This window comes from Typopeltis vanoorti, chromosome 6, assembly GCF_054136105.1.
Source record: "Typopeltis vanoorti isolate ZY-2024b chromosome 6, IOZ_Tvanoo_1.0, whole genome shotgun sequence".
Taxonomy (NCBI): domain Eukaryota; kingdom Metazoa; phylum Arthropoda; class Arachnida; order Uropygi; family Thelyphonidae; genus Typopeltis; species Typopeltis vanoorti.
Window position 1 is genome coordinate 45,290,412 of NC_143554.1, and position 26,760 is coordinate 45,317,171.

Consider the following 26,760-nt stretch of genomic DNA (forward strand, 5'->3'; position numbering starts at 1 on the left):
AAAAAAATAAAAATGGACGGGGGTTACCTCCGCTCATTAACTGTTGCCCGTATAAATGTCCGGGTTTTAGAGAAGTAGGCAAATTACAGTATTATAAATAGCCTGCAGATTAGGAATTCTGCTCAGGCTAATGGACGCATGTGTGGAAGATTGTGTGCAGGAGCCTTCCCAACACCTATCATCAACGTCCACGTGTTCTGCATTGGCAAGTGTTTGTTTACGAAGCAGCCTATCCTCGGTAACTTTTTAAAGATTCATGGGAGTTTCCTAACTGATGATTTAATAAGGTGTGTGAGAGTATGTATGAGAGAGAGAGAGAGATATCAAAAAAAAAAAAAAAAAAAGTACACCAGCTTCAACTTAGATGAACTGATTACATTCTTTACGTGGGATGTTATGCTGTATTCTCAGACATTAGTTGGAAGTTATTTACACTTATCAGATCCATTTAGCACATAATATCTATTAATCATAACGTTGGCATTGCGTCTGGTTTACTTCTGCGAATTTCATTTCAGCTATACAAAATTACATTGGTATCTATTTCTGTTATAAAACCAACTCTTGCAATAATGAGATTAAAATCTGTTTATTTTGTGCATGTTGGATTAATATGGTGCTTATTGCACCAGTACGTAAGTAAATTTATTTGTTTTGTTTGTATTCTGACAATGGATTTTAATGTTATCTGTCACAAGACAAAAACTGCGCATGTTTCAATTGTTGCAAGAATAAACGAGTCAACAATGTTGAAATGTTACTGCTAAACATTTTTGTATTTTCACGATTGTTTGCAAACTTATGATTATTTTCTGTTTTCCATAACAACCTGAATGGTAATGTTGCCAGTAACTGTTGGCATCACTTCCTCACAATGACAATTAGCATTATTATTACAAACAATGTTAATATTTTAATCTAAAAATCAATGATCGTATGGAAACTTTTACGCAAACCACAGTAATTGCTGTTCGACATATGTGGAGGATCCTTGGGGGGGGGGGGGGAGAATCAGCACAAGGAATTTGGAATGCGAGTTTTGTAACTTTAACGTTGTAATTTCTAACACTTATCCGTCATTTAGATTTTCATCCTTATCGCAACTCAAAATAGAACGGACGTGGAGATCGGAGAGTTTGATTTCACGTTGAGGGACTGAGAAGAGATTAAAAAAAAATTTCAAAAAAAAACCCGAGGGTAGTTGGTGAGTCGATTAATTTACCATATGTTTATATTTAGGGGGCTTGCAAAGGGTGAATTTATTACTTTAAATATTTGAGAGCATGGAGATAAATACCACAGATGCTTTAAAGCTAGTTGGCGACATTCGTAGCTCATTATAGCTGAAAACGCTGGCGCCAACGGAGCTTAATTCTTGTGACTGTTTCCCATAGCAACGCCATCAGCCAGCCATTCCTCGTAGGATACGAGAGAGTTTATGTAACTATTTAGCTCAATTAAAAAAAGGATCACTCTTTGGAACGGGGGGGGGGGAAGTAACAGCTGTCATCTAATTACCTAAATAAAGCCGATAAAGAATAATAAACTGTACTCGCCAACTACAGGACGGAAAGGGAACTGCTTAGAGTAGAACTGTAATCAATGGAAAGTGTTTTATTGACGATTATCGATGTTATTATTCTTCCTATGTTTAAGACATTCTCCGAATTATTTGGAGAAGAGCAAAGAAAAAAATATAACGGCTATATATCTGAATTTCATCTCTGTGTTAATTAGAAAGTTCGTGGTTGTGGGATAATGATCATAGCAAGCAGCGCCGTCTGGTGAGAAGTTTCGACTTCACTTTCAGTTCATGAACTGCAACTATTAAGATATTAAACATAACTATTTATATATTTTTGGAATACAATATTTTTCTCGATATTACGGTGATGGAAACACATGATGAAGAGGTCATTTCCTTGACATGATTACTTGTATTTGAAGATGACATTAAAAGGTCACTGCTGAATAAATAAAAATCACCTTTTCACCGAAATCAAAACGGTTTCGATGTTATTCCTCTGAAAGCATTTCCGTCTTTTTTTCTTTTAAAGGCTTTCAACAGTCGTGATGTGCGTTCTCGTCATGCGACAGTTTGTGTGTGTCCAAGGTGAAAAAGACGTCTAATGTAAATACAATTTTCCAAAGAATAAAGAAAAAATGTATATATACTCGCGCGCGCGCTCTGCGAATAGCCACTTTAATGCAAAAAGGCCTCTCAGACCGCGGTTGGGTGTCGTGTAGCAGATACAAGGACGCCAGAATGGGGAGGCCTCCAGCCACGAGCTATACAAACGAAACCACTCGAGGATAACCCTTATACTAACAAAGCTGCATCACTGGCCTGGACGTCCCACCGCGCACACCGGGCGACTCTCCCTATGAAACGACTTAGTCGCGGGAATGATGAATGGTACGGCCACTGACAGCGTTCTTGCTAACTACGGAGGATTTTTCTGGCGGTGAAAACAAGACGAATTTGTGTTTAGTTGAGCACTCAGGTAGCAAAGTGTATTGGACTTGGGTTTACACGCGACATACCAGCGCTCAACACGCACGTGTACGTTCATTTGTAAGAGGTTCTTGCGTATCCCTTTGCAGTTATCCATTATGTGCACTTCCGATGATAGTTTTTAGTCAGGATTAGAGAAAACTTGAGAGCCTAACGGTATTATTAACATCCAATAAGACCCCGCATTTTTCCTCTTTGCAAGATTAAGGGGTGGGGGAACTTGTTCGTTAAGGCAGTGAATTAAAAACCCCGAGGGGGAAAAACAGTTGACTGAATCCGTATCTGATCCATAGTAGCCCACCCATGGTACTAAAAATGTATGATAGGTTTACGACCTTTCGTGGGTGGGATTCACGTAAAGAAAATAAAAAGTTGTACTTTCTGATGTAAAAAATGCTGTGTAGATGAGAACAACCAACAGAAATCTGCAAACAAAAACTGATTGTTGAATACTTATATTTTTAAATGCCTAACAATTTCATCGAAATTGTATTGTTGACTGTTTCCATTGTTATCTCATTACCAGACAGAGTGACTGCAATTTAATACTTGCATTAGCCTACATCCGGGTGTTTTAAATAGCTTATTAGAACACGGAATTTCCTCTTTAAAAATAACAATAATAATAAAAAATGACTATTCACCTCGCTGTGAAACTCGTTTCAAAGTGGATTTCCGGTTTTAATTATTTCTTGGAAATGCTTGACTTTTTATGCTTTCTATAGATCCGTAAAAAAAAAAATCTCTTAGTCTGTTTTCTGTCAGTTGAATCCCATTTTGGAAGAAAAAAAAAAAAATTACATTAGCGTACACACTAACAAACAAAAAAAAAGCAAAGCTCGTGTCATTCAGCTCAGTATCCAGACCCCAAAAGGGGTGGGTCAGTTACAGTGTTTTCTCTATAGAGTGGCTAATTTTTCTTCCAAACAAAATAAGTGATATACGATCTGAACAGCGAATTACTTGAGGGAGGAGAGGAGTGGTCCCACTGCGTCATCCCCTGCCTGAAAATACTGCCGGCCTCTGTAGCTTCCCGGCCGTAAACTACGTGCGGAGTACATTTATCGTGCGGAGGGCGTTTCTACCCCTCAGTGCTCGTTTACCCTCCTGATTTGCCTGCGAGCCTCTCTTCGCTCAAATCTTGACCTTTTATTCTCTCCGTACAGTCGGGGGGATACTACGTCCAGCCTTGTTAAGCTTTGACCTGTGGCCAACACTGCTTCTTTAATCATTCTTGCGTTGACTAACAAAATTGTTGCTGCAGACAAACAGTGGCGCTCCGCTTGATTTCAGTGAATTAAACGGAAATGTAAAGATGAGGTCTCGAGATCTCAACAATCAGTTTTTTTTTTTGTTGTTGTTGTTTATTGTTTTTTTTTTTTGTTCTAGTTGCATGCTATGTGATTTCAGAGATACTGATTAATCTGACACATATTATTATAATTCATGTTCGTCGAAAGAGCTTTTTTTTTTTCTCGCTGTATAACTATTTTGTTGAAAGACCATTCTGCCAAACGACACCATCTATCATATTTTGGCAGAAGAAATAGATATCTACATAACACTTTAAAAAAGTACAAGTGTTACCTACAGTATAGAATTAATTATTGCTAATTTTTACTGCTAAAATATGTATTCGTTTTTGTAAATAGCTAAAACATGTTTATCAAAAAAAAAAAAAAAACTGTTTACCAAGAAGTAGCTTAAATATTGACCTAAAATGGAGAAGGCGATTCAGATAAGCAGGTCGTATTTGTCATACGCATTATTTTAATGTACGGTCTGATCTCGAAAAAGACAAGCGAGTCCTTTGTCTGGTAAATAGAAGAAATACTAGATTGAGGTTATTTCACACGTGTGTTTTGGAAAGGGGCGGTGGGGTATGAAGAAAACCTGTCCCAGGTGAACTAACAAATAGTTCACCTGTTAGCATTCTAACAAAACACTTACCGCTGTTACGGTGTTAAACTGTAACGTTGGCACCGTAACAGAAGCATTCCAATATTGCTAGAATTGATAAACTGTAACTGAAAATGTTATTTAAATCCTTAAATGCACTGATAAGACGTGGAATCCATCCCATAGGATTGTTAATCACTTAATTTCAATGGAAAATACTTAAGTTAAAAACACTAAATCGGAGTTCGCCGTATATTTAATGATTTCTAAAATATTCCGAATGAAGTGCGCTAATACACACGCTCAGATCGTATGAAACAGGTGGTTTATCATTTGTTTGGCGCCGTTGTAGACTGAAACATCTCGTTAATATGCAATATGCTGCGTTCGTTTGTAGAATGTGTTGATTAACAGCCCTTCTTCATGGCAGCGGAGTTCTTTTTATTATTTTAAAACACAGACTACAAGTAAAATATTTTTGAAGCGTGGCTTGTTAAAATTGTACTGCAACAATAGACAATGGTCAACAATGATGACTAAAGAGCAGTTCTCATTGTTAATGAGTGCTACCAGCAACAATAAAAACTGAGAGAACGACTGACAATTGAAGTAGCAGCTGTCATTGTTTTATATCACTGGCTATAACAAAAGTTATCTTTGCAGGTGTTGTAATTAATTATGCTGAGAAATTACATATTTTGTAAAGATGACAGATAAGTCAATTAAGGAAAAACCTTTCGAGTTATGTTTTCTCATTTTCTTTCTTTTTCGTAATTCTTTCTCTCCTCCTATTTTTGGCTGGAATTCTTCTTCCTTATCACAGTACACGTCTCGGTCGAAATATTCCTCTGCTGCCTCGTTTCCTCTGACCTACCGACCGCAAACGAACCATTCAGTTTTAAATATAGTCTCTGCATTCAAATTGACAATGCGGATAGCGTGCTCGGCTTCTGGTATCTTCTGTTACGGAAATGAAGGCATTCAGAGCAGCTGTCAGCGTATTCTGAAGTCTGCAGTCTTGACGGAGCTGATCCCCCAGCAGCGCGATGCATACTTGGAATGCAGACCATGAAATTTCTACCCCTCGAAGTTTTTTTTATTTCTCTTCCAACAGAAGAATGAAGTGGGAGGGTGGCGAACGGATAGAGAAAATGACACGAGCGGATGTAGTCTTTGTTATACAGATGCGTATGTGTTTGTAATACATAAACAGCCTGTTTTCCATGTAAGTGTTATATTTTCTTTTAAATATGCATCCGTTCGTCCCTGAAGCTGGGTGTTGCTAAAAGGCCCGGATTCCGGGAAATGACTTGTACTCCGTAACATTCTTACTACCCCGTAGCGAAGGGATGCAGAGTAATATTGATGCAGGGGGGGGGTCAGAGGGTAAATATAGTGCAACAAATAAACATGAAACTGATAAGGGGGGAGCTAAGTCGCATAAGATCAGTGGCATGTCAGTGTCGGGTTGAGCTCATATCCATTACATTTTATTATGATAATATCCCAGCATTGTTCCAATCTTATGGGATGGGGGTAAGAGTCACGTGACTGCTGAACCATTATGCGAAGCGTGTCTTTCTTGCAAAATATCGCATTATTTCTCTATCAGGATGTATTGTTTGCAACGTAGGAATGATAGAGATCATTTAAACCCCTTAATTCATCGCCATACAAAGAGGGGATTCAAGGGAGTAAGGGGGTTGCAATATACATGTGGTCCGGCCACGAGCACACCAATCAGCCTGGTAGACAGCCGGCGCACGATCCACGTCCAACACATTTTCGCTAGCCTAATTGTTTGCCGGATAAAGCTCCTTGTCCGGTCAACAAGGGTCTCAGCAGTCGCCAGGTTGACTAGGGAAGAGGCGTGTTCATCCGCTCACACTGGCGCCGACGATTTCCTGGGGCTGTGTTTCCGGAAAAAAATTACCCCATCCAATATGTCTGGTCTACTTTAGGACGTAGAAAGACAGGTGTGATGATGCTATCCTCTTTGTTAACTGCCAAGCAGATGGAGAGAGAAAAAAAGGTCAGGTGTGTGTGTGTGTCCATGTCGAAGTGGTTTTCAACTAACAGGAATTGAGCTATTTTCTGTGTCCGGTATTATCAATTCATTATCAATGCATAAATGAATAAGTGAAACATTTTTAAAAATCGCATCTCTTTTGACATGATTTTCTCTCAAGTACATTTTAAAATGAAAAGTTAACGCATTTATTTAAAAAAAAAAACAAAACAAATAGCTTATAGTTGTGGCGGCCTGTGAAGCTTTAAGTGGGGGTGCTGCCTATACAAAATAATTTTTTTAAAATTCTTTTTTTCCTAATCAGTAACCAATTTATTAATTAAACTTGTAGATTTATTTATTAATAAATTGGTTACTGATTAGGAAAAAAATATTTTTTTAAAAATTATTTTGTATAGGCAGCATCCCCACTTAAAGCTTCACGGGCCGCCACCTGATTATAAATTAATTCGAAATATTTGAAATAAATTTTTGTAAAATTTAGTTCAAAAAGTTAAATTTTTTTTGTTTTTAATTCCTGCGGCGAAGTCCATATTGCTAACCCACGTCAGTCACTCACACAAGGCACATATTCGCGATTGTATTAAAAATCAAATGTCGAATCCAACGCACTGTTTGAAAACGATAGCGCTTCTAGCTACTAAAAGTGGAACCGGTCGTCATGGAAACGAAACTTTTTTGTTACATGGATGCATTTTTAAAATACTTCTTTCTCCCATTTATTGTCCAATCATCATAAACCCCTCACCTAAGAAAGTTAAGTAATTTATGGATGTCTTTTAGTGAATACACCCAGGTGGACTTACATAAAAGAAAAAAAAAATCACGTTTAGAGTGAAAGTTGCGCGTAAACAACTGGCAAAAATTCAACAATGAAGATAAAGGTCATGTACGAGATGCAATCTGTTAAGTCTGTAACAATGCCAACCTAACAATGGTGTTGATTCAGTCACCACGCCAACCAGAAAGTTTGCTAACAAAGAAATGTGCACTGTTACGTTATATAACATTCAGATCTGTCTTACTGGTATCCAAATAGTGTTCCAACAGCGTTCGTGTACGTATGTCAAACCATTCCTGGTTGCTCTGACTGACAAGTGAAAACAGGAATTAACGTAACAAAATCAGTGTTCTTATAGACCACACACACAACAAGCAGTCTTTATAATTTAATTGCATTTAATTTCCACGGTATTTGATCAAGCTTAGAGGGATTCAGGAAATAATAGGATAGGAATACTGATCGCCTCATCTTCAGAAGGTCCGAAATGCTGCTGTTCTTAATCCAGAACATGTGTAAACCTGAACCTTTCTAGCCTGGTCGGGTTGAGATGGCTTTAGTCGCCCACCGCCGGGCGGGGTGGGTCTTGAAGTGGCTCAAAAAGTTCCATATTCGGTCTATAGAGCAGAAAACAGAAACAAAAGAGCATTTTCGCGAAGTAATGGTTACCTGCAGAAGTCAGTGGCTGTCCAGAGAAATGTACTGAGAGCAGTCAAAGAAGCGTAGCAGAAAGCCTTCACGAGGGCTCCTACAAAAGTCAATACGTACACAACCCAAGCAAAATTGGCGTCAATGGAAAAACGAGCCCGAATAACTTATTGTTCAGGAAGAGATGAACCCAAGTAAACTGCAGTTCATCTCGTGCAAAAGCTATCACCATGACAATAGCTTAAAGAAAGGCCCTTCTCCATCCGGAGTTCTGTATTATTTAAATGCAATCTGCCGGAACAGTTTTCAGTTCGTTACGGATATGCAAGCATAGCATTGGCATTCCCCCCACCTTATCTTCCCACCAATCCCTCTACGTGGACCACATTATTACCCGGAGAGAACCGTAAAGCATGAACTGAGACCAAACAGATGAGCATAAATCGAGGACAACTAGGCAACTTTAGGACCAGTTTCCAACAAAATTCCAAACAATCATGGCGAGACAGCTCAACAGGAGAAGCCATCAGTAGCATCTGAGGGTGCATGCAGCCAATTTTGCGATCTGTTAGTTCCGACAATTATTATTAGGTTGTGCGGGTATTCGTAACCATTAAAAGAAAAGATAATACATATCGGATAGTATTTTATAACCAAGTAGAGAAAGGGGTTAACGTTTGTGAAACCGAATGACGAGCGGTTACAAGAATACGATCTTCGATGCGAGTTGCCTTGGTATTGCATTTTTGGATTAAAAATTTTTAAGACCTGGCAGCTGTGTGGTAAAAAAATGTTGGTTCTCAAAGGTACTGATAAAAGGCGAGTATACTAGCTCCTAGGTAGAGTCTGTCTTTTAAAAAATGCAATACCAAGGTTACATTCTCGTAAGCTTGAAATGGGTTTTCAAGTTCAAAAAGTTAAACACTGTCTTTAATTTTCAGTGCCAATTGGAAGCCTTTTTTCTTTTCTTCTTCTTGGACGCTTGAACTGCAGATATGTGAATGAACGCCCTTACAAACATTCGGTTTTGTTCTTTGGATAATAAATTGGACGCGTTTGAAGAGCAAAAACCTTCCTGGACAAGTTTTGTCGTCATTAATCACCAGCGATTAGATTCCCTGGACATCTTCCATGCAGAATGTTAAGAACGCTTTTCCAAATAACAGCCGGAAGATTTAAAGTGGAGGGGAGTTCAGTTTGCGTATGTTGGGTTAACGATGTCGTAAAAGGTGGGGAATGCACAAAGCTGGAACCATTAGTAAGGGTATCGTTAGTGATTGTGAACAGGCGAGGAAGTTTCTAAGTAAACAATAGTAAATCAGAGAGTTCCACGGGGATGCAAACACTGTTTATCTGCACTCGCGTGTCTATAATAATACGGGGTGGGGAGGGGAGTGAAGAGTTTAACGTAATTGAATGTGGACAGCGCTCGTTGATAAATCATTACTTCACGTAAGTCGAACGCTGGCACGAAGTCAATGGCACGCCAGGGAAAAGTTATAATCTCAAAGTTAATCTCCTGTCAGTTGTTTTTATTCTTTCCTTTTTGTATGCTCGCGGTTTTTTTTTTTTTTTTACCCAGTTATACTTGCCATATCTTAATACCGAAGGTGACGTTAATTCCCATTCTACGGACCAAATACGATTTTTTTTTTCAAAACATTTCTAATAAGCGGGATGGTAGTTCCACACCGAGCGATAAAAATCATCCGCCACCTATAATCTATTCGCGTGTCTAATAGTAAGCGATCTTTATCTTAAGCAGCAATACCGGAAGGGTCTTACGAGTAAACTGTGTCCATCTGCCGTGTATTTCATCTCTTGAAGAAAATTAAAACGGATGGTCCAACTTGATTCTGATCCCAGTCAAGCAGTTAGAATCTCGTCTAAGGAGGTATGCCGTTATATAGCTTTTCGTTTATCGGCACATTAGTGTCGTCCAGTCCCAAGACTTAGATTTTTCAGTAGAGTGGCCTATATTTTTTTTTTTTTTTTAATTTTGCAGTAGGATCACCAAATGCCTGATTTTGAAACATTTAACGTCCCCCACAACCACCACCATGGGGACTTACCTAAGCTACTGCTAAATTATATCATAGTAAATTTTAATACATATCTATATTAAAATTCAGATGTGTACATGAAATTGTAAGTTTAGAACTTATTAAAAAGATCTCTGGCCCACAATCTTAAATAGCAACAGTTGAATAAAGAAAAAATTCTCTTCTATTTCCAGAGAAAGTCGGAGAACCCAATTATTTCGTTTCACGTGCGGCATTGTTTTCGTCCCGAGAAATACAGCAACAATCTTGGATGAACAGCATTTCTGGGAAGTGGAAGATGAAAGACACAAATCACCGTCTGCTACATCAAAAAGGGTTGGACTATTCACAGACTCGCTAATTACTGCACGTCCAGGACGGACTTGGTGAAGTGGGAAACAAAAGGCTGCTGCTGCATTCTGTACGCTTGTGAAACAGGTGAAGAGACAGGGATAAGAATAAGAAGAAAGAAAAAAATCTCTGAACAGACAACTAGTGTGCGAGAGACGTCCCAGACAGAGCCGTCGGCTACTTTTGTCTACAGTGGAGCGAGGGCGCTGTTAAGAAATGCGCACGCAACGCTCTTCGAGACGTCAGGAGCGGTCAAAGGCTCACGTCAGTGAACGCTAACTTTCCTACTGTTATAACGAGGACAGAAGAATGCCTGCATTATGAAGATGGGACGTTGATGGCATGGCGAATAGACGTTACCCCTCGAAACAGCTTTATGGATCTTAAAAGTCAGCGCAGCCTGCTTACTGCTTTTGTTCGTAGCGGTTGGGTCCTAAATTACGGCGGGTAGCATCATGAGAGAATTAAAGATCTTTCAAGGTGCCCTGATCAGATTGGAGAGCGAAGGGGGAAGAAGGATACAAAAGGGGACGGCATCTCATCACGTCTTCAACACATATTTCTTTCTTTTTTTTTTTCAGCTTCCGAAAAATAGCTGCAAGAACTTTCGAGAAAGCGCCTGAGGTAACATTAAAACTTGACTCTATTGAGCCCGGAGCTGCATAGTCTGTGCATTATGTATAACGCAGGCATCCTCATAACTGCACGATTTCAATATACACACATTTTAGCGTCTCTCGATAAATGGTTGATATTTTGACAACAATAGGAAGTTACTGTTAGAATATCTGAAGATTATTTCTTCTGAAATGTCATAGCTTATTGTTAATACATCGAAGTTATCTTGGCAACAGTAAGAAGTTGCTGCCAAAATACCTGAAGATCATTTAAATTTGCCACCAGAAAATCATTTACGCTTTTGCTCCTGAGAAACACATTTCTCACAAAAATATTCAAATTTCTGCTCCTGAGAAACACATTTGTCACAAAAATTATTCACATTTTGCTTCTGAAGATTTTTCAGAAAATCATCCAAATTTTTGCTCCTGAGAAACACATTTCTTAGAAAAATGCGAATGATTTTGCTTCTGAAGATTTTTCAGAAAATCATTCACTTTGAATAACACAACTTGTGGTTAATGCATTTAAAATTCTCCTTGTTGTCTTCTGATGTTTATATTTATTCTCTAATCTTAGACCTGCCAAGTTTATACCTAAATACTAAGAACTGTTTTCAGATTCTTACAGCAAACTGCAATTTGACAACTCTCCAAAAATTCTTGAATGTTTCTCTCACCCAAGTGGACTTATCAGATTCCGCAGAAAACAGTAAAACTCGAGTCTTTTGGGAAAGTTGCCCGGAAGTCGACGTAAAATCGATCATTTCGCTTTTGGAGTAACAGACACAGCGGAGAAAAGATCTTTCACCAGCGTGTCTGTTTTCGAGAAATGTTTGGCTTGAGTTTCGATTTTAGGATGGCTTTTGCTTCAGGTGTTACTTTGTAGTTCGCTTAATGAGAGCACTTCAAAATAAAAGATGGTATTTGAAGTAAAAAACGCTTAATTTATAAGATTTTTTTACTGATGTCCGCTGAATATATCAGTAATCATAGACGAATCATAGACATCTTTCGTGGAATGTAAGCCGAGTCTTAAATGGCTTTATTTTTTGTTTCATATGACGTAAGATGAGATCACTGAATTGAAAAACGATTCATTTGTCATTAACACGAAACTTCAAAGGAAAAACAGTCATAATAATCAAATACTGAAATCTCCAAAACGCTATAAATATGAATTTCACTTACAGTAAATCGAAGTTGAGGCAAATCACTTAAAATTAATTTTAGAAGCGCTCAAAAAAAAAAAAAAAAAAAAATCTTGAACTCCTCCAGTTCACTTTAATTTTAAAGTTAAGGTAAAACAGTCCGTTCCTATAGGAACTCATGAGCTTATCCTGCTCAGGCATAGATTTGACTGTATCCATGCCTGAGCTGGATTCATTTTTTTTTTTTTTTTTATCCCGTTATCTTATGAAACTTGAGATGTCACATAAGTTTGACTGCAGTAGCTGATATGATTGCATGTTTTGAAAGTCATTAAATAGCACTAGTGCCGTGAGAGAGAGAGAGAGAGAGAGGGAGAATTTTTTTTTTTTTTCGCCATCTTCACCTGTCATAGAATATTCAATGGAAGAAAGTCTATTTGGGACTTTTCAGATACCGAAAATTTCTAACCTTTAACCCTAAGTTAAATATAAGTTGATACGATCTACTGACCAACACAAACACTTACCTTTCACGTGCGGAAGGCAGAAGAGAAAGGCCCACACCATCATTGGCACGTACCGCGCACACAAGGAGGAAGAAAGTCCTGCGTTGGGCACCGAGTGCTGTCCTACATGCATGATGGGGTTTCGCTGGAGCGGCGAGCACTACTTCCGGCCGCGTCTCGATGAACTGCTCTCGCTAGCAGTGACGGCGTCCAACGCCAAAGGATTTAGCTCATGAAGACGGATGAGGCGGATTGTTAAGTCCAATCAAGGCCAGGAAGAAAACGGAATTGGACTCAAGTGGTTCGTCCGATAAGTGACATACACTGGGAAAGGCACGGTTCACTCGCCGCTACAATGGCGGGCATTGTAGGTCGCTTAAAGACCTCCTCGCGCACGCACGCTCCCTACCCGGAACGCTGACGACTGTGGCGTGGCTGCCCACTAGACGTCGAACAACTCTGGCGCTGAGAGTTCGCTTCGCTCCCGACTTGCCAGAAACAGTGGCGTCACCTAGCTGCTAAAAGCGGGTGTGCTCGCGGAAGATCACTAGCAGGGAATGAACGCTGGACGGTTGTTGTCCTTCCACGTGAACGACGCTTTAAGGGAAAGAGGGGAGGGGGAAGAAAGGGAAAGACGGTTGACAGAAATACCAGCCGCGTCTGTGTGTAGTTCGGCCTGCTGGGAGTGGTTTCAAATCCTGGTAATGAAATAAAGAAGGCGGAGTCTCGGGCGGTCCTATTCAGATTTGCTTATTAGTTACTTCTTTAATGTCTTGGGCTCGTTAACCCTCTTTTTGCAGTCATTTCTTATCCTAAAGTAGACGCGTAGAAGTGAGGAACTGCATCTTGAGACCTGAAGTGAGGAGATCCGTAATTAAAGTAATCTGCCTGTCCCATCGCAAACGGCGAGGTCATGCTCACTTCGAGTTTTATAGTCTTTAAAGTTTTCCATCGTTCGCTGTAGAGAGCCGGTCAGTAGCATTCGCCACATTTTGGACGGATTACTGTTTTATTGCGAATAGCCAAGTAAAAGTATTCCCTGTCAAAACATTCTTCGCTGCTCGTGTAGGGCAGACTCGAACTTGTCGTGTACATACCGTCTTATCTTCACGTTACCATAAAGCTACAAGAGGTTTACTTAAAGAAAAAGATGGCTGCTGGTAGGATTCTGCTAACTTGGATGTCTTTGGAATGTGTGCATGAGTAGGAACTGAAGGAAAAATGGGCAGTTTTTGAATGAAATCATTTTTTTTAAAGATGTCTATCCAACCCCCCCCCCTCACGTTAAGTAATTTATGGATGAGTTCGTTCAAACTTTGTCACCAACATGCATTCCTTTCTTCGCGACTCTGCTGTGTTTGAGTGAGTAAAAGGTGGTTTATTAAGTAATTTATGGATGAGTTCGTTCAAACTTTGTCACCAACATGCATTCCTTTCTTCGCGACTCTGCTGTGTTTGAGTGAGTAAAAGGTGGGCCGAGACACTCCTCCAGGAACGAAGCGTCTGCCAGTGACATCGTGCCTCTCACTTGCCGTGCTAAATAAGTCTATTTGGACTTGTCAACCACTAGTTTCAGTGGAAGTAATCGATATTATTTAAAAATCGCATTACAGCCAGCTTGTCACCTTAAAGGGACAACGCAGCATGCGTGCTTCGGTTGGAAAGATTTGGGTTCGAATCCTCTCTGAGATGGCGAACATTTTTATAAGATTTTTCAACTAAAGATGAGTTACTTGATCTAATACAGTCGAAGATTTCCCTCCCACAAAAGAGACAGATGCAATATAATACGCTAGTAGGTCCTAGCGTATTATAACCTTAGTTACTTGCAGTGACCTATCGTGTCGTAGAAAGTCTATCCCCATTTCCAGCTGCAATTAAGTTCTTATAGCTAATTATCATATTAATTAATTAACTTCTACGAGATCATCCTTGCTTTCATTTGGTTGGTTGACCGAATGGATTATCCGCTCTCCAAACCAACAGGCTTCGGTTTCGATCCCTCTGCGAGTGCGGATGTTTGTGAAGACCAGGTGGCTGGCAATTTTTGTCTTCCACGTGACCATCCTCCTGCCACCACCTTGCTTATTGGAAAACTGAAATGGTTTGAAAAAAGTTCTGTGTTTGGTCTCTGGAGCGGAGTTTTCGGATTGTTGTGTCAAGTGTCGTCACCATGCGAAGGTTGTCTATTAGGGATCTCTACGTGAGATACACAATGTGCAGTAGAAATATGAGATGGTGAGGCTCTAATCTCTTCCATCTTGCAGTTAGTATCCTATGAGGTACGAAAAACCCGAGTTTCCGGCTGGTCTATACCAGTTTAGCTACGGAGGCGGTAACCCTTCGGATTATGTAACGCTTTTTTCCACCCACTGCACTATTACTAATTTACACCCTTTCATAGATGGACTCACATTAAAAGAAAAAAGTAGTAATGACCCCTTTCAACATACGAGAAGGACCTTTATTAATATGACGTGTCACCTCCAAGAGTCCAAAGACTCATCGTGGGAGGGCCCGCTACTTCGTTACAACTCATCGTCTCTCCTACTTAATCCTCCAACTACTACCATCAGCCCACAAGGTCATCTCCGCTCACCACTGCTATCAACAGCATTTTTTGTCTGCGTGAAATCCGGCTACCTCCGTATGAGATCGGATAACTCGCCTTCAATTGATGAAAAAGCCCATTTAAGGATTCCTCTCGTCACGACGAGAATCGAACCCAGGTCTTTTTCCGGTCGATGGGTGCAATGTCCAATTGTTGTTCGTCCAATTGCGCTACTTCAACAGCTCAATTGGACAAGGTGTTAACAGTGCTTTTATTTATATAAATAATAAAAAAAAAACCTGTCCGCACTCATTGTTTGCTGTCAGGAAAAATTGGAGATTTAAAGAATTCGTAAAATGGTTTACTTAACACGTTCGCTAGGGAACAAGACAACGACTCATGTTGCACTTGACCTTCAGGCAGGACACCAGAATTTGTCCAGTACGCATTCTGTACATATCAATACTTTAGTATCAGAATGAAAATGACTCTCTATAGTGAAACCGCACAGATGCATCACTATATAGGGTCATATATTCAATTTAAATTGAAAAATAGTCTTTAGTGTCATTTTAAACAACTGGAATGAACATCATACTGCATAGCGAGACAGCCTGGCGTGAACGTTAATATGTAAACACGAAAATAATTTATATAAAAATAGAATCGCAAATTTAATTGAATTTGCGATTCTATTTTTTAATTGTAATTTTAATTGCGATTAAAATTGCAAATTTAATTAAATAATTAAGCTTATCTAATACTAGATAAAAAAAAAACAAAAAAAAAAAATGGAGGTGCCGGAACGCCCTGTGGGTTATGATCCATCGAGTCGTTTCCGACTCCTGGCGACTCCACGAACATACACTCTCCAGTTCCGATCTGTCCCTGGCCATATCTTTCATAATTTCCAAGCTCATTCCAGTTGCTTCTTTAACTCCATCCACCCATCTAATTCTTGGTCTTCCTCTTCTCCTGTTCCACCAACTTTAGCAGACATCATTAGCAATCTTCTCCAGACTGTCATTTGCTCGCATAATATGTCCGAAGTTTGACAATTTTTGCTTGATGATCATAGCTTCGAGGAAGCAATCTGGCTTTATTCTGTCTCACTGATTTATTGGTTTGCTTTGCAGTCCATGGTATTCTTAGTAAGCGTCTCCAAACCTATAATTCAAATGCATCTATCTTCCTTCTTTCACTCTTTCTCAGGGTCCAACTTTCACATTCATACAGCATCACGGGAAATACCATCGCTTTCACGATTCTGATTTTTGTTATGAGGCTAATACCTTTATCTTTAAAGATCCTGCTTAAATTTGTCATTGCTTTCTTTCCGAGTAATAATCTTCTAACTTCTTCGGTACAATAACCATCTTTATCAATTCGGGATCCTAGGAACATAAAATTGTTAACTGCTTTCATTTTCTCCCCATCTACTTCAAAATCATTAAGTTCACGTGTTGCCATAACTTTTGTCTTTTTGAGGTTAAGTTTAAGACCATATTTAGCACTTTCTTCTTTAACTTTCATAATAAGTTCCTTCAAATCTTCTTTGCATTCTGCTAGCGGCATCGTCTGCATACGTCAAATTATTAATATTTCTTCCAGCAATCTTAATTCCAACTGAAAACTCCTCCAGCCCTGCCATTCTTAAAATGTATTTACTGTACAAGTTAAATAGGTACGGAGATAAAAACACATCCTTGTCGCACCCCTTTACCTATTGTCAAATACTCAATTTCTCCAAGATCTGTTCGGACAGTAGCTTCTTGTTCATAATAAAGATTCCTCAGAAGGATAATGAAATGCTCTGGGACTCCCATTGGTCTTAACACATTCAACGGTTTCACATGATCTACAGAATCAAAAGCCTTGCTGTAGTCAAGGAAACAAAGGTAGACATTCTTGTGATATTCCTGTGCTCTTTCTATTATCCATCTCACATTGGCGATTTGATCTCTTGTTCCTCTGCCTTTTCGAAATCCTGCCTGTTCATCTGGCATCTCTCTCTTCATGAATGGTTCCAGTCTTTTCTGAATGATCTTAAGTAAGACTTTACTTGTACGAGAAACCAGTGCTATAGTTCTGTAATTTTCGCACTCTCTTGCATCGCCTTTCTTTAATAAAGGTATATAAACTGATTTTTTTCCCATTCCCTAGACCATGTAGTGGTGATCCAAATTCGCAGACATAGCGCTGTAAAAATTTTAACTGCCTCTTCTCCCAGGGCTTTGAGCAGCTCAATGGGTATTCCATCTCCTCCTGGTGCTTTCTTACTGGATAGCTGTTGCAGTGCCCACCTCACTTCACTCTCCAGTGGTACTGGCTCCTGTGCATAATCCTACTCTTCAAATTTCTCAGTAATTTTGGAGTCCTTTCTGTAAAGGGCTTCTGTATACTCTTTCCATCTTTCTTTGATGTCTACAGCTTCTGTAAGATAGCCTTTGTGTTTAGATTTCAATATTGTCACCTTAGCACTAAACTTCCCTGTTAGTTTTGTGATCTTTTTGAAAAGATCTCTTGTTTTTCCTTGTTTGTTTTGGTCTTTTTTTTGTTGGCATTCCTGGTTAAAGCGTTTTTCCTTGTCTCTTCTGACTTGTCGTTGAAACTCTGCATTCAAATGCCGTACTTCCTGCAAATTTCCTGTGGCCTTTATTTTCCTCATTTTCTGAGCAGTTTTGATGGCATCTTCTGACAGCCATTTGGACTTCTTCTTACAAACTGTTGGAATATTGTTCTTGGCTTCTGTTTTAATTATATCTTTAATCTCTTCCCATAGTTCATCTGGTTCTCTTTCACACAAATTGAGTGTGTTGAATCTGTCCTCTATGCTAATATTGTATTCAGCTGGTATGTTTCCAAGATCATATCTGATAGACATTTGTGTTGTTTTCAGTTTCACATGTATCGTAGCCACTAATAACTCATGGTCTATTCCACAGTCTGCACCTGGAAAAGTCTTGACAGACTGAGTTGCACTTCTCCATCTTCTTTGTCCAAGTATATAGTCAATTTGATTTCTGTGTTGTCCATTAGGTGATACCCATCTGTACAATCTTCTTTTGTGCTGTTTAAAGCAGGTGTTAGCAACAAACAAAGAATTCTCGGAACGCCGCACTGTCCCATAAAAAACACTGCTTATTAATAATTAGAAATATCAAGTACGGAAACTATTTTATCCCGAGACCCATCCGAGCTATAAACATAATGTTTTAAAATGTTTTTTTTTTTTCGATTGTTGTACAACACGCAAAATGGTCCTTATAAGGACTGGCTTAAAGGGGCGAAGCAAGAATGCTTTTCATCACATCCGTTATCTGTAGGAGGACAGTGTAGGGATAAGGTGTTTATTGAGCTATTAAAGCTCTGATCATGGCAGGAGGGTAACAGCAATAGCCGAGCCTCAGTTAGAACTTCATTGGCTACAGCCATCCTTTACCATATTTAAAGGTAAAGCCGTCTCTAAAAATTCGGACGATCCTTAGGCCCACTCAATCGTGGGCGAATGACCGTCAATCTCAGCGTTGGCTCCACTCAGTGATGGCCTTTCACCCACACACCACCACCGAGCAGAACCGCTCATATTCCGAAGAAAAGCATTCACCGACAAAGCCCCTCAGCGGGCCATGCCGGAGAACACTTTCCCCGGAGACTCAAATTTCTCCCTTAAGGTAAAAACCTTAAGAGAGCGAACTCAAACTCTTGAATCTCTGCCCCCCCAAGGGGTAACAGCAATAGCCGAACCTCAGTTAAACTTCATTGGTACAGCATTGCCATCCATTACCCTCCAAAGGTATTAATCACCGCCAACCATCTCGTGAGTTGATCCAACACGCAAAATACTTTATTATTGATTTTTATGTACTTTATTGAAATGGAATCTTGATAGGTGTGTATATTATAATTAATAATAAGATGAATTCAGGAGAGTTTAGTGACAAAAGGTTAAATTATTTGTAAGGATAATAAATATACATGCTTATTTTATACCTGATAGGCAAAAATTCTGCTTTAAAAGTATAAGACTGAAAGAAGGTTTACTGTGAAGTTGAATCCTTTCGTCCCCCCCCCTTTTTTTTTTCATTGATTGTGATACACACATTTCAGAGAATAGTTTCTTTCACGGAATTTGACCTGCAGCAAACTTTTAATCTTGCTATAAAATACACAGTAAGACAACTTAAGCACATCGGAATGCTATAAAAAATAAAAACTGAAAAAAAAAAAAACGATTCTTTTTCTGTGTGCGCTTAGATTTATTCGTGCACGTATTTACTATAAGGAAATTACTGTATAAATGCTGTTACAACAAACACCGTATAAATAAAGCCTATTTGTCTTCGTATGATACAATTTTAAACAGTAATTTGAAGAAGGCGCCACCTAGAGCGTCTATATTAAGAGCCGACGTCGTTCCGTGCATGGATACTGCGAGGAAATCTTAGCTTCTGTTGATATCTGGACCGTTCGCTCGAAGGTCATGGGCCTTGTCATAAAAACACAGGAAACGAGTCAGCTTTTTACACGGTAGTCTTGACCGCAAACCAACTGTAATGAAAGTGAGGTTGAGGGGAGTTTTATGCGCTCCTGACATTAGTCATGACGCGTTTACTTCCTAGAAAAAAACTCTAGAAGTGTGTGAAAGCGCTAATGAGCTTCAAAAGTGTGAAAAGTACACAGTAACGTCTCTCAGTGTCCTGCAAACGAAGCCACACAATGATTCATCTCCACTTCCTTCATCCACTTGTCATCCACTTTTTTTTTTGCCTTTTTTTTAAAACATAGTTTAGGATAATTTGGTCTTTGAATGTTAAGTACGTTCTGTGATTTAACCATATGTGGAAATTTTTTTATTTATGTTTTAATTATCTCGATGTTATCTTTATTTTGTTTATGGAAAACAAACTATTTAACAAATAAACAAATAGTTTTATTTACATAAAAATATAAAATTGTATATTAAAAAAAGCCATGTAAAAAAAAAAAAAAATCTAAGGATCACCGGAATTCTTTTTTTTTCTCTCCTCTTGCAAGTATTTTTCAAGTTTGATTTTAATGCATTATGTGAGCAACAGAAACGATTTAAATGAATTTTCCCTTATTATTGAATGACTACAGTTTAATATCAGAAAGCAGAAACTTCGCACTTGTCAGTTATTTTTTCAACTTCGGCTTATTAGGGGAGAAATTATTTCGTTGTTGGATTAATAAATATGAATTTCTTATGCTTAATGAAAAAAAGCGGATTTTCATTAGATATTTTAATAATAATAATAATAATAATAATAATAATAATCGTATGATGACACACGCACGTGAGTCTCCTTTATGGGGAAGTACGGCACCATCTCAGTCCCCCTAAATTTTATCCGGGCTCCGGAACCTGCATAGCTGACGAATCAGACCTATAGCTGGGTCAGTATTCCTGACTGTAATCCGTGTGTGTCCTCGGACCGGTTTGCCTGCTTGCGGAATGAAAACCCCAGATAAACTGACGGAAAAAACCCTAATGCCAGCGCCCAAGACCGGCTAACTTGGCCATGGCTGAGGAAGATCCTTAAGCTCCTCGCATCGTCGACGGGAATCGAACCTAGGACACTCCCTCCACAGGCATATGGTTGCGAAGCGAATAGCCACTAGACCAGGGGTCGCCAAACCTCTTTGACCGTCGACCCCTTAAAGAGTTTCTTGACTTTTTATTGACCCCCCCTCTATTTTACTATTACATAATTATAATAGGATAAGCAAAAAAGACGCTTGTTGGAAAATACGTCATTTTGGCCTACTTGATTGGACTCCGTAACTATTTTAATGACCTTGCTCCATCTTACAGGTCCTATTCATGTCGCTGTTCCCACGATTCACTCTTAATTGCGTTGTCATTCAGGATGGAGATAATTCAAGTTAACCGAATTAAATATTACCCGTACAATGATGTCTTATATATTTCTATCGACCCCCTAACAATGTTATATCGACCACTTTGGCGACCACTGCACTAGACTAACTGCGCGGCAATATTTGTGAAATCCTAAATATTTTTTGCCAAAATTTATTTATAGCAAAAGCTCCCTTGTTATATTTGTGAAGTATGTATCTATATATACACTGCTCAAGCAGTGTATATATAGATACATACTGAAAGAATCCAATGGACACCATAGTGTGAGGAACACACATCCATGAAGTCCACCTCAATAAGATGTAGGATATTTTGCTGCATTGATTGCAGCAATCTTATGGGGCACGCTTTCCACAAGCCACGATAAATGGGAATTTTGGACCATCCTTTCTGTAGCCATGTGGAGGCTCTGTTCTTCCACAGGGCTCTTTGGAGGCCAATCAAGTATGATGACGTTCATGTCCATAAACCACGCAATTACAGAAGCAGCAGCAGCAGCCTTATGTGTGGCATAAGGCTGCTGGTGCATTGTCTTGCTGAAAGAATTAATGGTTTCTTCCGTAGAAACGCCACAAAGTAAGAAGCATTGAATTGTGCGGAATGTTCAGTTACCTCTCTTGGTTCAATGTTCGTGGCACCACAAACAAAGGGTCCCAGGCCAAACCAGGAAAAACAGGACCACACCATCACACCACCGCCTCCGAATTTCATAGCTGGGGTTACGCACTGTGGTAAGAGACGTTCACTAGGCATCTGCTACCCCCACACCCATCCTTCTGCTTGGTAGAGGTGTAGTGTGATTCGTCGCTCAACAACACATCTTTCAAGCTTCTTCGTCCACCGTACACGCTCTTTGCACCACTGAAGATGACATTGCATGTTGGTTGGGGTAAATTTGGGGTCTTACCATGGAAACCTATGTTGTGAGCCTCGGTTCTGAATGTTTTTGTGGAGATTTCTGTTCCAGTCGATGCCCGGAACTCCACATTCAACTTGTCGAGCGACGAATGGCGGTTTTTACATATTATTCTTCGTAGCACCCTACGGTCACTTTCGGTGAGTGTGATAAGTTGTACACTGAGGGTAGCATTTGCAGTAGACTTCCGTCGCTTTGATCTCAGTGTGGTATCACTGATTATTGACCTGGGATGCCCAACTTGTCAACAATTTGCCGAACAGATTGGTCTGCAACATGGCATCCTATCACAACGCCTCTTTCAAACTCCGTGAGTTCCCTTTCGCAGCCATTTCACACGACACACTGACTTGTTGGCATCGTATTCCTCCAGTTTATACCGATTACATCGTACCATGTAACGTGACTCGTTGCATTGCAGCATGCACCTTGCCCATGAGGGGTGCCCGTTAACTTCTTTCCAAGCAGTGTATAATAAGAACAGGAAATCACAAGACGTTGTTTGTGGCACTCCAATATAAGAACTCGAGTGCATGATTCCTCGAGCCGCTATCTTATTACAAAGAATTTTTTCATAATACTTAATCTACTCTATAATATAAAATGATGAGCCTTTTTTTGTAACGTTTTTGTGTCACGTTTTTTTGTCAAGTTATTTGAAACGTTTTGAAACTCAGGGGCTACCCTGAGTGTCGAGTCTTCAAAATTCGAGTCATCAGAATTCAAGGACAACCGGACTACCAGTCCGGAACTCGGGGGGGTTGGGCGCCGTATGCCCAAGGGGGGGGGGAGAGGAACCCCCTTTCGAGTCTTCAAAGTTCAACTCATCAGAATTCAAGGAGAACCGGACTACCAGTCCGGAACTCGGGGGGGGGGGGGCGCCGTAGGCGGATCCCCCCTAGAATGCTTTTCCATCATCCTTCTCGGTGTCCCTGCTGTAAAACAGAAGGATTCGGTAAACGGGCGCTATACAGAAAAGGACTTCATTAGGTTTTACGAGGGTGGTCTGAAAAGTGCTTTGCCTAACAATGAAAAAACGAATTTATAATATCAAAATTATTTTTATTTTTCAACATAATCTCCGATAAGACTAATACATTTATTCCAGCGATACTCCAGCCACATTATCCCTGTAGTGGTTCTCAGCAAGATCTGCAAATACCCCTCTACAGCCGCAATCATCTCTTGATTCGAAGAAAAATGCTGACCAGCGAGGAAGAGTTTTAGTTTTGGGAAGAGAGAAGTCAGAGGGAGCCAAATCTGGGGAATAGGGTGGATGTTCCAACAATTCATCGTGCAGATCTCTTAATTTTCCCATTGCCAAACACCTTTGTGGGCAAGTGCATTGTCCCAATGAAAGATGATTTGTTCCTTCTGCAAACCGGGTCTTTTCTTACGAATTTTTTCGTCTAGTTTCGTTAAAAGATCGAAATAAAATTTCCTGGTTATTGTTTAACCCTTTTCAAGATAATTAATAAACAAAATGCCTTTAGCATCCCAAAACACCGATGCCATGACCTTTCCTGCTGATGGAACCGACTTTGTCTTCTTTGGCGCTGAACAACCGGCTTCTGTCCACTGTTTTGACTGCTGATTGAATTCTGGTGTGTAATGGTGAATCCAAGTCTCATCCATAGTAATAAATTAACGCACAAAATCAGTTTTATTCTTGTTAAAACGATCCAATCACTGTTCAGAGATTTTCATGCGAGTGCGATTTTTATCTGCTGTGAGCAAGCGCGGCACCCATCTTGCGCAAAGCTTTTTCATTTGCAATTCTTCATGCAAATTTTATCCTACACGTTCTTTTGAAATGCCTATAGTCTCAGCAATTTCACGCACTTTGACTCGCCGGTCATCCAATACCATGTCGTACCCTTGATCAATGATTTCTGGTGTTGTTACACCTGTTGTACGTCCTTCACGTGGATCATCTTCAAGGATGGTACGGCCACGTTTAAACTCGGTAGCTCATTCCTTAATTGTCGAAAACGAAGGAGAAGAGTGCCCATAAACTTTTAAGAACTTCGAATGAATTTCTTTTGGCATTAAACCTTCTTTTACAAAGAATTTTATAATTCTTTGTAAAACACACGATACTCAATTTTATCCATTTCAAGGGATACAGACAACACTTTTGCTTCAGACAGCTGAATAAAACAAGCTACTTGATAGAATGACTTGCAATTTCACATGGATGCTTATGACAGATGTATCAACTTAGAAAAAAAAAAATCTCTTACGGACAGTGTTGCCATCTATGGTCGAGGCAGAGAAGTTTTCTAAACACCCTAGTAAATATCAGTAACTTTTTTTTTTTTTTTCAACCGTCATAGTGATTCATATTTACACGGTGGCTCTAGAGTGATCATTGACCTCAAATATTTTCTTTAAAAAAATGAATTTGGAGAATTTTCTTTCGCTTAAAGCTATTACACAGCTAATGTACATAATACATAGAGCAGTTTCAGCAATGAATTGATTTTTTTTTTTAATGAACTGAATTAGAAAACATTTCTAAAGAAATCAGCACCTTCCCCCTCCAATTTCTGAATTAGTCTGCTCCGCTAATTCAGAAATTGGAGGCCGCTCCGTCAACTGGGCTCAGCATGCAGTCGAAGCTGTAGGATTTACAAAGTGCACGAAACCCACTTTTGATTTTAAAGCGACCGATGATATCAAATGATGTTGATTCCTTTCTATTTAGGGTTGACTCTAAGATCTCCTTTTTCTCTATGATGTGTCATATTCTCATATAAAAATAAGAAATTGCACTGTTGGGTCTGCTCCACCAAATGTTTCATAGTCTCTCCATTACACTGTTGCATAGTCGCAGGCTGTTTTGACGTAATACCTCCAGGGATCGATTCTTTTGCTTGTAATGAGTGCTCTCTCTCTCTCTCTCTCTCTCTCTAGTTAACAATAGGTAGAAAGTTAATCAAAACCGTAATTTGCAATATTATTTCGTCATTTTAAAAATCTTATTCTGAAAAGAAAAAAAAATCACACTAATCGAATGTTGTAACATTTTGTGATTTTTTTTTTTTCTTTCTTTCTGCTCAACTGTTGTGTGACTGTTCAGTTCCTTCAATTGGTGCATTAACACGGGGATGTCGTGAGAGATATTCCGAATATGATCCCTCATTTTCTCCTCCATTTGAAAGGGTACTTAGAACTCAAATATCGTTACGGATCCCTTTAAGTGGCTTGCTATAAATAATCCAGATGGCAAAGCGAGCGATAGGACATGCGAAATATTACGCTAATCCTAGTGACATGACCTATATTAAAGCTGCATGTATCGGAGAGCAAGCTAGAGGTGATAAAAAGACGGGTGACCCTACATGCCCCGTGTATAAAGTTACACCTCGGCTGAGGAGAAGATATAGGTCAACCGAGTGATGATGGGGTATGCATCCGGAGCGGCTGGAATCGTGTTAATAACAGTTTTCGTTCATAGTTTATTCAAGTGTTCTCATCTGGATTGTGTCTGAGTGATTGCACGCATGCATTATATATATCCATTGGTATTCATTTCTGACAGCACCGGAGTTAAGCGTTTAATTATAATTAAGATTCTTCCATTCTAATTTCCTAAACCTTCACGGTTAACGCTGTTTAATGAGCATTGTGTGTTTAAGTGGAGCATCAACTATTCAACCTATCCCATGTTGCGGTTATGCCAGAAATTGTTCACTAGCGCCAATCTGTTCACTGAAATCAACAATGGTATTCATCCCGCCTGCGTCAACAAGAATGGTGTCTCTAACAGGACTAGAATACAGGGAAGTTATCGGAAGCTCCCCCCCCCCCTCCCAGCATAACCAGTCAGCGAGTTCGGGGATGTGTCAGAGGCATTTCCCACGTGAAAGTGACTAGCGTGACTTACGATCGTACATGTAAAGATTCGACCTACTCGAGACCATACAATAATTAGAGGGATGTGAATCGCAACTGTTATTTTAGCGAAATGGGTTTTGCAAACGACCCTATTAAACTTTTTTGTCACATCTTAAAGTCCATAACTAGTATAGGGGGCCCCCATCCCATACAGTGTATCCCAAGTGAAAAAAAAAAAAAAAACGAGATTGTGTGTTCAGTGTGAACACACACAATCTCGTTACTCTTATTCTGATGCAATCTGTACACCTCGAATTGATAGCGGAAGTTGTCTGGAGCACTTCCGTTCATTGGTGACTGGTAGAGGCTTAGAGAATCAGCAATATTATTCGTGTAATCAAACAGTTAAAATAATTGTGTTACCAACTGTAGGCAATAAGCATCTTATAAGCTGCTGTACTTCTCTATTATAATTAACCGAAGAATGGTTAAATGTATACGACTGTAGATGGGTAATGGAAGTGGATATAGAGTAGAACTGGTCTAAATAATTACAAAGTCTACACGTAAGGTGAAAGATGAAACGAATAAAGAAGGAAAAAAAACTGGAAATGTGTGTAGTTCGTCGCTTAATGTATAGATCTTTTTTTTTTCCTTCCCCGAAGTAAGTTTTTCCTTTTTAATTATATATAGAGTGAGATGTGAATTATAATTTCAACATCCTGCATCTACAAATGCAGTCTTCTTACAATTTTCATTTCTAGTAAATAGAGAGAGAGGTTGAGAGATGATTGCAACATTTGTGTGTTGTCACTGCAGACAGCGTCTAAGAGGTTTGGAAACGACAGAGCGCAATCTACAAATAAGAATAATGTGGTCAAAGGCCAATTCTGAATGGCAGAAACCATCAACGTCTAACGTAAATGTGTGCCGAAACCCCCCCCCCATCTCACTTAGACGTGTGAGATTTGGAGAATTCAACAGGAAATGCCTCTTACTGGGGTGTCAG

The 26,760-nt window shown here is 39.4% G+C and overlaps 1 protein-coding gene across 1 annotated transcript in view; it reads right to left on the reverse strand.

The window, feature by feature from the left end:
• The window catches only part of LOC150105419 (BMP and activin membrane-bound inhibitor homolog), a 42,595-nt gene extending 29,627 nt beyond the window's left edge, over positions 1–12,968 (reverse strand). Inside the window, exon 1 of the mRNA XM_090394795.1 lies at positions 12,561–12,968. Within this exon, the coding sequence (XP_090250921.1) occupies positions 12,561–12,672 (112 nt within the window). The 5' untranslated portion in view covers positions 12,673–12,968. The remainder of the gene's footprint in view (positions 1–12,560) is intronic.
• Positions 12,969–26,760: the final 13,792 nt, after the last annotated feature.